The 13,248-nt window shown below is 35.7% G+C and overlaps 1 protein-coding gene across 6 annotated transcripts in view; it reads right to left on the bottom strand.

Annotated features, from left to right (window-relative positions):
- LOC123760045 (signal peptide peptidase-like 2B) overlaps nt 1–10,487 on the bottom strand; it is a 35,971-nt gene extending 25,484 nt beyond the window's left edge. For all 6 annotated transcript variants that reach the window (XR_006773096.2, XM_045745445.2, XM_045745444.2 and 3 more), the window contains exons 1-6: nt 10,181–10,487; nt 8,803–8,931; nt 6,556–6,696; nt 5,911–6,030; nt 3,830–3,969; nt 418–590 (exon numbers count right to left, since the gene is read on the bottom strand). Coding sequence is in view for 5 of the 6 variants with exons in the window: in XM_045745445.2 (XP_045601401.2) it covers nt 418–590; nt 3,830–3,969; nt 5,911–6,030; nt 6,556–6,696; nt 8,803–8,931; nt 10,181–10,252 (775 nt within the window). In the remaining variant the exon portion in view is untranslated. The remainder of the gene's footprint in view (nt 1–417; nt 591–3,829; nt 3,970–5,910; nt 6,031–6,555; nt 6,697–8,802; nt 8,932–10,180) is intronic.
- Nucleotides 10,488–13,248: the final 2,761 nt, after the last annotated feature.

Below are 13,248 nucleotides of genomic sequence, written 5' to 3'. Positions count from 1 at the left end.
AAGAACTACACGGAGAGGTTAGAAATGTTAAATATATTATACTGAAGCTAGAACATACTATAGAAGGAAGAGGCGATATTATCACTATATACCAAATAGTATCAAAAATTAAAAATATATAAGGAAGAAATTTTTTAATCTGTACCTTAAAAGAACAAGATGCCAAAGTTTCAATCTTAGGAAACAAAGGTGCCAAAATACATACAAAAGTTTATCTTTTGTGAACAGAGTTGTAGAAGGTTGGAACAAATGAAAAGGCAGTGGATGTCAAAATTGTCAGTACTGTAGTTTCAAAGTGGCACATTACAAAGATTATTGGGAAGACAGGATACCATGAGCGTAGCTCCCATCCTGTAACTTCACTTAGGTAATTACACATACATACACTCGCACACACCAGTCACCTTGAAGACTTACCCAGAATATGGTAAAAGAAGTAGAGACTGAGCAGCATGGTACACATCAGCACCACAAACCCAAGGATGCTCTTAGCTGATAGGTTCATGGAAGTCTCTTCGTGCGGTAGGACAGGCTCATGGTAAGCCTCTTGATTATCTTCACCATCATGGCCACACTGCTCACTCATATATCTCAAGGATTAGAGATGGATATTATTGAAATGAATATTAGGGTCATTAAAGAGGAGGTTTATTTGTGGATGTACTTTCGAAAGGATTGGGAGGTGTGCATTTTTGTGGATGAAAATGCTCTTTTTGAATTAATGGGGTAGCAAACAGGTTGCATATTTTTAGATGTTTAGATAATTGAAAAGTAGATACAACAAAAATCAAGGACTATCCATAGCAGCTGACCTATGGCAAAGACATCTCAGAAGCAAAAATAAATATTACCAGGGGGCCTGGCAGCTGAGTGGACAGCGCTTTAGATTCGGAGTCCTGAGGCTCCGGGTTTGATCCCCGGTGGAGGCGGAATCAAATGGGCAGTTTCTTTCACCCTGATGCCCCTGCTCATCTAACAGTAAATTAGGTACCTGAGAGTTAGACAGATGCTACGAGTTGCTTCCTGGGGATGTGTAACAAAAAGGAGGCCTGGTCAAGGACCGAGCCGCAGGGGACGCTAAGCCCCGAAATAAATTTAATCTGTACAATAGAACCCCCATTATTCGGATTATCCCTTTCCAGATTTTCCAATTGTCCAGACATAAAAATATTCAATTACCCATCCTTATTAACCAGATGGATATCTCATTAACCTCAAAATTTGCACCTAAATAAGGTACAGTTCCTGGTGCTCATAAAACAAAAATTTAAACAAATATTTTTTCTTTGGTATTGTATAACATTGTACAGCACACTGATCAGGAAAAAATACTTATTTCAGTTGCCTAGGGGCTGGAGCACCAGGGGCTGGAGCACCAGGGGCTGGAGCACCAGGCTCAATCCCAAATTTTTGACATAAGAGTTAGGATGCTGCATAGAAATTTATGTTCCCATTCATTATTGTTACTTTTTGCATTTTTTCTGGAATGAAAATGGAAATATATGTATATACAATGCTTATATACACATCCTGTATTTATATAAATGTTTATATGGCACTTAAGTCTTACAATTGCACATAACACATTTTACATGCAAATGCATACATGGATATCACCAATTTGTGGTTTTTATAAGTTCTAGATAGCGAAACAAAGTGAAAAGGCATCACATTATTCCTATTTGCACCATATTCTTATGTCAGTATAAATAGGAGCTGCCATGTATGGACCAGTAGGCCTTCTGCAGTTTCAGGTATTCTTATGTTAGGAATACATAGGACTTACCTCACATGGACCAATGGAACCTTATGGAAACTGCATGTTCCTATGTTATCATATTTCCAGCAGAATTGAATATTGTTGCAACAAGTAATCCCTAAATGGCAACTAGAAGTGTACCTAACATCAGTGTAGCATTGTCAGTCACCACCCACATGCTCACTCCTCAGTCTCTCTTCCCTTGCTATCCATGCAACGTGATGAGTAGTGGCGGCCACCCACCAACCTTCCACACCCACCATGACCCTGCCCCTCCATTATTTTGACAATCATGATCACAAATTTATTATAAATGAAAACACAGTTTTCTAATTCATGGAGCAATAAATAAATAAGAATTTGCACTATGCTTAATATGTGAGGGAGTGTGGTTGGCAGTTTAAAATTTTGTCTGCTACATAACTTTTGCTCATTTTCATTGCTACGTAAATTCAGCCATGCTTCAATAAAGTGGAAAAGTTGAGAAATATAATCTTAATTAAAGCAAGAATCTATAAAGAAAACCTGGAAAATGTTACATGTTAAAATGCCTGAAGCATATTAACATTGCTAGTTACAACATGGATCAGGATGCATCTGCTGTCTAAGCTGAAGAAAAGGCTGACACAGAATCTGAGCTGTTTAATAGAGCAAACTCAAACTGAAACCAAGAGAAGAGTTCCTGGCAGTGGAAAACAACTTGGCCAAATTCGGCAAACAAACCTTAAAACTGACAACGAGATCTTGCACAAAGTAGAGAACTACGGTGCTGCACAAAAGCTATGTCCTACAATAAAATGGGAGTATATTGTGTGGAGTCCGGGTGACAGAATCAAGTGTGCCTGCAGACAAAATAACACCCAGGACAGAAGCAACTTCCATCCAATCAAGAACCTGGGACCTGCAGAGCAGTATCTAGTTCCACACTGAGAACAAGAGATTCCCTACCAGCTAAGGAGAATAAGAAGCCTGTTGCCAGAGCTAGGAAATGCAAGTACTGTATGAACCAACCTCAGCTCGTTTATTTTCCATGCATTGGTTCCGTCCCACAACAGGAATAACAAGAAATTCCCTAGGGACCTGGACACAAGAAAACAGGATTGAGGAAACCTGTGAAGAAGTGTAAAATGTCAGCACCCTTCATGTGCAACATAAATCGAGCATACTGTGCAAAGCAAATGAGTCACTTAAACCAAGTTGTGGGTAAAACATTTAACCAAGTGAAGAAGCAAGCACCAACAGGCCTTGTCAACAAAAGCCACAAGGAATCATAGGTAATCCAGGCCCCCTGCCTTCTAGCTTAATGTATCTGATCAAACAGCATCCTATAACAGAGAAAAACTGAGGAGCTTGGTCTTGGGTGAGAATTCCATCCCAGGCCAATGTTACTCAAAGGAAGCCTCTAACTTCCTGCAGCAACAGTGATGGTGATGGTGTTGTGGTCAAGGTGATGAAATGTTTGTGGTGAAGAGGTTAATTGGTGCCAAGAATTGGAAGAGTGGAGAGAAATCGGGAAAAAGAAGAGGCTGGGAGGGTAGGGAGAGGAAGAGTCTGGATAAGTTTGTACAAGGGTGAGGATGATAAGATGCTAGGTTGCCACTGAAAATAGTTTTATACGACACTAAGTAAAATATTTATGAATTTTGAAGCAATTCTGTAATCAGATTCTGAGACAGTGACCAAATGCTGACATCATTGGTGACTATGGTGAGCCCACAGGCACACCATAGCCCGTGCTGCTTGGAACTTTTGTTCAGAGTGGTTGAATCTAAAACAACAACATTGCTGTCATCACAACATCGCTCCCATGATGTGTGGTTTGGTTATCAATAATAATTGGGATTTTCCTTGCGCTAGCATACATAAGTCCTGAAAGTTTCATGCCAATACGCAAAGACGTTTTCTAGATATCATATGGCCACGCAAATTTTGGAACCAAACAACATTGGTGACAGACCAAAAAATAGATATTTTTACCAAATAATGCATAAACATAAAATAACAAATGGTATATAATGTAACAGGGAAACTTCTCAAATAAATTAAGGCTCAAAATCTTGAAAGACTTACAACTTGTGGCGTATTTTCCCAGACCAGAACGCACCAACACTAACAGAGAAGACAGCCAAGAACCAAATAACGACAAGACTCAAGGGCAGTGGGGAATCCTCTGGGGAATACAGGCCAACAGTCACTTTTTCTCCACCTTCCTGCAGAGCAAAGTTAAGAAATATAAATAACATTGCAATAACTTATTAGCAACACTTTATTACCTTGCTTCAGTTTCATAGTCTATCTAAACAATATTATTTTAAATAATATTGAATGTGAACTCACATTCAATATTACATTATTAAATAAATAATGTGAGCTACAGCCTCATATTTGTTTGGTCCAGGGTTTGAGACCCATACAGCCCAGGTGAATGGAATATTATGTTATTAAGTATAACATTATATTGTTTTTATTATCCCAATAGGTCATCAAAGTTTCAAGTGAATATCTGTATATTTATTAAGTTTCTATTAATGCATAAGGCAGGAAATTATGTTTACTTAGAGAGCAGACATGTATACAACCTCTGCACCTATGAGTAGACAAACTGTTTAATCACACATGCAATGAATATAGTTTAAGTCAAAAAACAGAGCTATTGGCACGTGTTTGAATAATGAAAATACTGTATAGCTAATTCTACACTTGCACAGGTGGTCTTATGATTTTAACAAAAGACAAGCCTAACAAGTGGTTTCTGCCCAGTAAATTCTGGGAGATACTGTCCATCCTTCCTCCCCATCTAAGATGCAGCAGTATGGAAGTATTTAATCTTTAGAAATTGTTGTTGCATGTTTTTTTTATATAGTGTTCAAGGTGGGATACTTAGCAGTGCCCAGGTTGACCCAGGCACCCCAGGTCTGTCTGCCTGTCTGTGTCCACTTTGTCCCCTCTTCCTGTTTCTGTCTGTCTCTTCCCCTTCCTCTCCTTCATTTCTTCCTCCCTCATCCCTACTCTCTTCTATAATATCACTAATCTATAACAGTGCAAGAAAACTTCAACAACACACAATCCATTAAGTCTAAAGGAAAACATATAAAAGTTTTTTTGGATTAAAGGGCAAGTATTATGATGATAATTTTGTTGATTTTAGCATAATAGCACATAGTTTCCAATACTGTATTACAAAATAATAATAATTCAGAGTCGAGTCATATAGCACAGTCATCAATGTACTGTACTGGAAAATGTTCATGGGAGTGACATTGGCATAGTATAACCTAGCAGTTTTCATTGACACCAATCCTAACCCACTTAAGGTGGGCATGTACCCAATAGCAATTACTGGGAAAAATTGGGTGATGCTAGTCTGCATCTAACCCCTGACAGACAGACATTTAAATTTAAATACATACTACTATAATAAATTTATTGAGTTTGGGAAAAAATAGATCCCAAAATAGCCATCTCATTGACAGCCCTGATATTGCACACAAAACTGAGTATCATCAATGTTGACTTTGCAATACAGTACATACATTGTACTATAAAAACAAAAATGATATTTTTCAAGCATTGAAAAATCCAAAACAGTCAGGACAAACCTAACTGAGAATTTATAATATTTTTGTATTTATTTTAGATACCTTTTACCCCACATACTACAATAACATATGCATCACTTTTTATGTTACATTATTTAATCAGTTGGTTTGCTTAGCCTAATTAACAGGATTTACTTGTAAAATAATATACTGTATATAAAGAAATGTTAGATAGCAGTAATGCATTATTCAATTATTTTCCAACAAAATTACACAAAGTATGTATGCAAGGCAAAATGATGAGGGAAGTTTTCTTTAAAATTAAATTTGCTATAGCACTGTAAGTGAAATATAATTGTACTGTATCTTAAAACATGAGCTACCATAAACAATGCTGAACAACAATCTCTTTTTGAGAAGCCCTAATCAGATAAAAAAAAATTAACTGAAAACTTGTTCAGACGGCTTGTAGTTTTTATTAGGTTTTAATAGTTTTTGATTTTGGGTGTTTTGACATTTGGATTATTTGGATTTTCAATGATGAACTGTATCTGTGCTAACAATATAACTTAATTTATTATACAGTATACCTTTTTCAACTATTTAACTTACCATGATTTTGACATAACTTGAGTTCTGAATGAAGGCAAGAGTGAAGTTGTAGTTTGTGTCATTTTGTTTTGGAGCTTGTAGTTTTTCCTTCACAATTAAGGTACCAGCACCTCCCAAGCTCTGTAATGTTGTTAGCAGAAACAATTAAACCTATATACATACAAATTACTTCCATTTCCCTTTCCATTCCTTTTAAGCAGAAAATAACATGCTTAATTAACAATCCCTATTACTGGCTTGTTCATAACAGATCAAAACCTGCAGTACTTGTTGTATAAGGGATATTATTATTTAGATGAACTAGATACTGTAATTTTAATTAGGTACAGTACAGTATTTATATAACCAAAGTATCTTGCCAGTTAAATGTAACAAGAAATTCCTTAATGTAATTATGAGAAAAGCTTTTGTTTAAAATACTGTATAAATGCTGTACTCTCACAGTGATAATATGGTATAGTGGAGACTTACAAGTTTTTATAGTTTTGGAAAACAAAATACTCAATATTTGATGTTCTTTTTATCTTTACCACAAACTACAAATAAATTTTAATTTGATATAAATATCTTTGTTTTCTTAAATTACACTGCACCACAAACTCATGGTATTTCATGGTAAGCTACATCTACATCCGTCTCTTTTACCTGAACTCGGCTGGCTCTCTCCAAAGCTGAACAATTATTTTCTGAAGAGACAAAGATGTATCTATTTTCAATGCTTGTTGGTGGGAGTTCTGTCTCATCACACACATCCCACTCCAGGGCATCAGATACAGGTAAGTATAGCTGAAAAACACAAATGAGGAATGTGCAATCTTTACAAACAAATTAAAAACTTATATAGTATATTCTGATATTTCTTTATCATGACACTTAATGGTTGGTTATATCTATCTAAAACCCTTACTCCCACCTGGGAGTTCCTCATTTAAGAGTGAAAACAGTTTCTCCAGGAGACTATCACCACATACACCGACCTACCTCTCTTAATCCTTCCATCCCATTCCCCCCTCTCTCTCACTCACCCCCCTTCCCTCACCCCCTCTCTAGCACCCCCCCCCCCTAACCAATGCCACCCTTTCTTCCATGTACTGTTCAACTCTTCCCTTCCCAGATATGGGTCATCTGCCATATATTCCATCATTACAGGCACTTCTTATTATGAGTCTCAAACATTCTATTAACATGTCTGTACTGTATCACTTAAGTATACTGTACTGCATTAATCCATTCCACCACTTCACATTTCATTTCCTTATACTTCCTCACTGATAAACCCATGAAACATATTTATACCAATTTCTTTTCTAACAAAAATTCATTTCCATTGCTTGTATGATTGATCCCTGCCACTTCAAATACCCATAAATCCATTTTAAACTAACACTGCCCCTTAAGTATTTAAAACTTATTACAGTACCTCTCTCTCCCCATTTTATCTTACACTACAAATCCCACTGCCTTGTGATTCTAAGAAGCTACAAAACCAATATCTCATTTGTTTCTCACAGAACACAGCCGTATCCTTATACAAACATTTCAGTAACAATTTAACCCCAATATAATACACGTCCACTCCAGGTGTTGTTGACTTGACCCATACATATTACTAAAATAACCTCTATATAACTATCTACGGGCTCACCATAGCCCGTGTTACTTGGAACTTTTTGTTCCAGGTAGTGAATCTTTAACAACAACCTCTATATATAATAACCACTTTACTGAACCATGCAGAGTACTTTTCTTTCCTCCCTTTTCACAAACTTACAATTACAAACAATCTACAATTTTCACTTTCTCATCCCTAACATATGCATACCCATTTTGCATTCACATTCTTAAAATTATTTCCCCTTACATTACCTAAAAAGGAAGCATTTGACAGGAAACAAACCCCACATATCCCAAAAAAAATTCCTATGGCTATTTACACTTGGTAAACCCCCATTACCAACAACAACTCTGCATTCATTCCCAATCCTAACATTCATATTCCCCAGCACAGTAACTTTCCTACAATCTACAACCTTCTCAATATAACCAATTGATTGCAGAGCACCTCCAATCATTCTTAATTTTAACAATCTCCTTACACTTTAGGGTACATGGACTTAAAACTACAACTCAATCTAAATTACTCCTAGTCAAACATATTCATTGATTAACAAACACACTACTTCCCATACTCCCTCACACTTTTTGATATGAATGAAACTACTACATTACCTCCAAACACTTTTGATAATTATATTTTTCACAACTCTCCCATTTACCCTACCCAGTAAGATGTGCCACACTCGTGCCTAACACACCTGACTTTCAATTTATTAAACTGACTTTCAACTATTCTTTCTTGTCCTTATGTCATTCACGATAAATGTGCTCAAACAGTTTCTCATCCATTTTCTCCATAAGTTATCTCCACCGATACAATAAATCAAGGACTTCATTACAGAAATAAATTATGCTACATTTTTGTCAATGAAATAAATTTTATATTATGATTTTCATTACTATATTTGTTATATTTTATATACAATAATATTTTAATAATGATACATTAAATATTGACATTAAAAATAAAATCCCAAAAATTCAAGGTACATATCATCAAGACTTAATCATCTATTACACAGTGTCATGCATAAACACTTCTACTCATTAACTATGCTACAGTATATAAATTTTATCATTATACGAGATAAACAACATTCTCTATTTTCTGTTTAGTTGTCTTATATGAGGCTTTACAGAGTACTGTATACCTGTATATATACTGTACCTGTAGCTCTATTAAATGGTCTGCACAATAAGTCTATCTTATCTTATTCAATTCATTATTATTCCCAAATGAATACGAAAAATTTTAATTAAATATTAATGACTTACAGCAGAGTCTTCATTTCCAGCTAGATGGCTAATAGTCCTGTAGAAGATTATGCAGTATTTCTCAGAGTTATCACTGGTAGCATTTGAGCGGCTCTTAAGGATCCCAGAAACAGGATAGTCAATCTTACCCTGTGTAATGTGGAAAAGTCTATTGAATCAATACTCAAAATAAAAATAACAATGTGCAAGGAATGGAAGAATCTTCTTGTACAGTACTTATTTCTACAAAATCATATATTGATACGTCAAAGCACTTGCAGTCAAATTTGTCAAACCTACAAACAAAACCTACTCTCATTTTGGTGTTTGTTTACATCTTTAACCAAGAAGTATTATAAAGAGGAGCATGAATTAGCATAGAACAAATTATACAATCAATGATATCATCAATACTTTGTGCAAAGCAGATACACAATGTTAATTATAGAAATATAAACTTGGGGCTGGGAGATGTGGAAATACAGAATAACAAAGCTAAACTAATACAGTATTAGGAAATGCTTGATAATACGATATTACTTCACACGATAATTTTTGGAAGTAGATAAACATCATGATATTATATCTAATGACACTACTTACCATGACAATGTGTAAGTAGTTTTTGTGTAGTAAATTCATTATGTTTCAATGTAGCTTATCATATTTATTTCAGATGGTGACTAACCCCACAACAGTTGCCTTACAGATTATATATCCAAATGCTGAATATAATTAAAATAATTATAAAATCTGCCCGAAACGCTTTGCGTAATAGTGGCTTTAGGCATTGTATATACTAGCTCTATCTATAAATCTATCAATTTTTGTAAAACCTCTTATACATATGTACTTTACCTGAATAAACATTTATTATTATTATTATTATTATTATTATTATTATTAAAAGAAACTATCCATAGTCTTTGTACACACATTATTTAGTTATCCATTTTCATTTACGTTATTAGTACTCACCACACTATTAATACATATGGTTATAACTTTTAGCATTAAATATTTTTTAATATAAATATATATATATATATTTTATGTCCCTTAAAATTGATATTAAGACATGAACTTAAGGCAGAAGCATCACGACAGTTGCCAAGGTCAAAAATAAATGTTTCACACTTGGCAAAGTGAGCTCAACCAGAGTGCATGAGAAGTGTGTGGTGTCTAGAGCTCACACTAGTGCCACATATTAACCAGCCACGTTAAAAGAGGTCAGTACTAGTGGGTCAATAATCACTACTCTTCTGACTCACTTTTAGTCATCACAGAGCCCATAACTTATTATGCAAATTCATGCCTAATCCTCAGTCATAGCAAGGTATTGTTCAGTATTTATAGTAAAACTGGTTAAGAGGTGATATATGTGGTAGAGACTTCTCACCTGAGCCAGACAGTGTGTTACAAGTGTTGATAAAAGCGAGGCAACAGAAGCCAGCAGCAGCCTCCTCGCCATGACTGTTGTTGTTGTCACTCAGCGTCCGGTTCCCTCCACACACCACCCTCTCTCTCACACTTACTACACGCACTCTTTTATGGTAACTATCTAAGCATCTTCATATATTACACAACAACAGGCAAATTACACGAACTGTATATCTAATTAATTATTACATACGATAAGCTTCTTATTAAGGTTCATAAGGCAGCTAAACCGAACAAAGCTGACCGGATACAAGACACTCCGTACATTGACAACATCGCACACTAATATTTTTACCACTTCGGACACCAGCTTTCGACGTTTCGCATATGTGTACGTGTTCCATATTAAAACGACAATATAATGCTATTAACAATTAAAATCTTCTATTTAACAGGCATATAGTTATTAAATGAAGTTTAGTGATGTAATAGACATAATCCGGAGCTGGTAAGGACGCTGCCCGCCAGCGTAAACACAACACACCCTAATGCCCACAAACACGATACAACGCACAAAACACAACACTTCTGTCAGTTTTTGGATAAACTCCTTTTATATTTATTATGTGATAGTTATACATGTATAAAATGATAACTATTATAGGTAAGCGCCTAATATTTAATATTAATCAATAAAAAAGAAGTCAAAAGTCACACGCCTGTCTGTACATGTCTTTTGTGTAAAAGTATTTTGGGCGCTCATGTACTTGTGCGCTAGCTGGCGTTCACAACTGTTCTCGCCTACAAGCATTAGAATTAAACAAACGAATTTATTTATTCATTTATATACAAGAAGAGAAGGCTACCCTTGAGTCTGTAATATTCATCTGATCACTGGTCTCCCATTTGGTCCTCATTACTTTATCTTACTATTATTGAATGTCAATAACCGTATTATGCAATTTCAATTTCTTCTATTTCTTTCTTTATTATGCACCCCATACCTATCCCGTGGGCGGTGGTGTAAAGGATTACAGTGGCACATAATCGGTTCAGGAACTGAACCCTCTAGTTCGTTTAGCTAAGCAAATAACAATGTTTGACGCTAGTTACAAAATTATTAATGTTGTATACACATGTACACACACTCATACATACATGTACATATATATATATATATATATATATATATATATATATATATATATATATATATATATATATATATATATATATATATATATATATTTATATATATATATATATATATATATATATATATATATATATATATATATATATATATATACGTATACATATATACATACACATACATATTTAATCACCTACACAAATACACACATCAATAATCTGTGTCACAGGTGATCAACAAGAGGCTCACAACAGTCACTATACAAGGCACTTTACATATATGGTGAGTCACACAGTTACTAGTCTTGCTCCACACCCACCCAACTGGGCGGCAGCTTTACAGTCATGTGCTCCACACCCACCCAACTGGGCGGCAGCTTTACAGTCATGTGCTCCACACCCACCCAACTGGACGGCAGCTTTACAGTCATGTGCTCCACACCCACCCAACTGGGCGGCAGCTTTACAGTCATGTGCTCCACACCCACCCAACTGGGCGGCAGCTTTACAGTCATGTGCTCCACACCCACCCAACTGGGCGGCAGCTTTACAGTCATGTGCATGCATTACCTACAGTAAGCAAATTTTGGATACTTCGCTAAGATTTCGGGCAGCACATCATTATGAATGAAGTACTTACACATTTCATTATGCAACATTAATAAAGTTGTCCATCAGCATTTTGTGGTGTTCAGCTACCCTTATCTTCTGTATGTTCCTCACATTACCAGTATACACAAACATTGACATGTAGGGATATAGACTCTCAGGTAAGTTAGTAATTTAAATGCACAGTAGCAGTCCTAGGCGTTCAATCCCCGACCGCCGTCCAAGTGGTTTGGCACCATTCCTCCCCATCCCATCCCAAATCCTTATCCTGACCCCATCCCAGTGTTAAATAGTTGTAATGAACAGGCATATATATATATATATATATATGCCAGTATAATCTAATTATAACGTTAATTATAAAAAATTACGTTAAAAATTAGTTAAATTAGTTAAAGTTATTTAACTAATTTAATTATTAGTTAATTAGTTAAAAATTACGTTAACCAGTATAATCTAATAATATATACTGGTCTAATAAAATAATTAGACCAGTTAATACTCTCACTCGTTGTGTTAGGATATGTTAGCTTGATAAAACTGACTGTTCATTGTTGAGAAATGTGTTAACAAACAATATTATCTGACTTATCAAGACTGTAGCTTGCTTAGCAAAAGGAACTTTTTTTAAATTTGGGTTCAGTTTAACTACCGCTCAATGGATGAGTAATTGGGGCATAATAAAGGAACTAAGCTGATAAAATGAAAGATGGGAAAACAACATTAGAGAGATAAACTCGAGAGACGTTTTCACGTTAACCCGAAAATTATTTGAGGATCAAGACGGACTGCGGGTCAGGCAATTGGTCTTCATGCTATCGTGATGGGGGATCAGCCATTACACGTGTTAATGACTCTTGTATAGTTGTGTAGTTAAGGACAGCAGGGTAAAGGGGTAATGGGCATTGTGGTTGATTGTTCTACCTGGGAATCCTCCACTTTTTTATATCTTATGTATGTATGTACTAACCTAGTTGTGGTTGCGGGGGTTGAACTTTGGCTCTTTGGTCCCGCCTCTCAACCGTCAATCAACTGATGTACAGATTCCTGAGCCTACTGGGCTCTGTCATATCTACATTTGAACCTGTGTATGGAGTCAGCCTCCACCACATTACTGCCTAATGCATTCCATTTATTAACTACTCTGACACTGAAAAGTTCTTTCTATAATCTCTCTGTGGCTCATTTGGGTACTCAGCTTCCACCTGCGTCCCCTTGTGCGTATACCACATGTGTTAAATAAATGTATGTATGTATGTATGTATTTATGTATGTAAGGAGAGAGAGAGAGGAGAGAAAGAGAAAGAGATGAAGACCGAGACAGAG

Source organism: Procambarus clarkii, chromosome 16 (assembly GCF_040958095.1).
Source record: "Procambarus clarkii isolate CNS0578487 chromosome 16, FALCON_Pclarkii_2.0, whole genome shotgun sequence".
Taxonomy (NCBI): Eukaryota; Metazoa; Arthropoda; class Malacostraca; order Decapoda; family Cambaridae; genus Procambarus; species Procambarus clarkii.
This window is presented reverse-complemented; position numbering and strand designations above follow the sequence as displayed.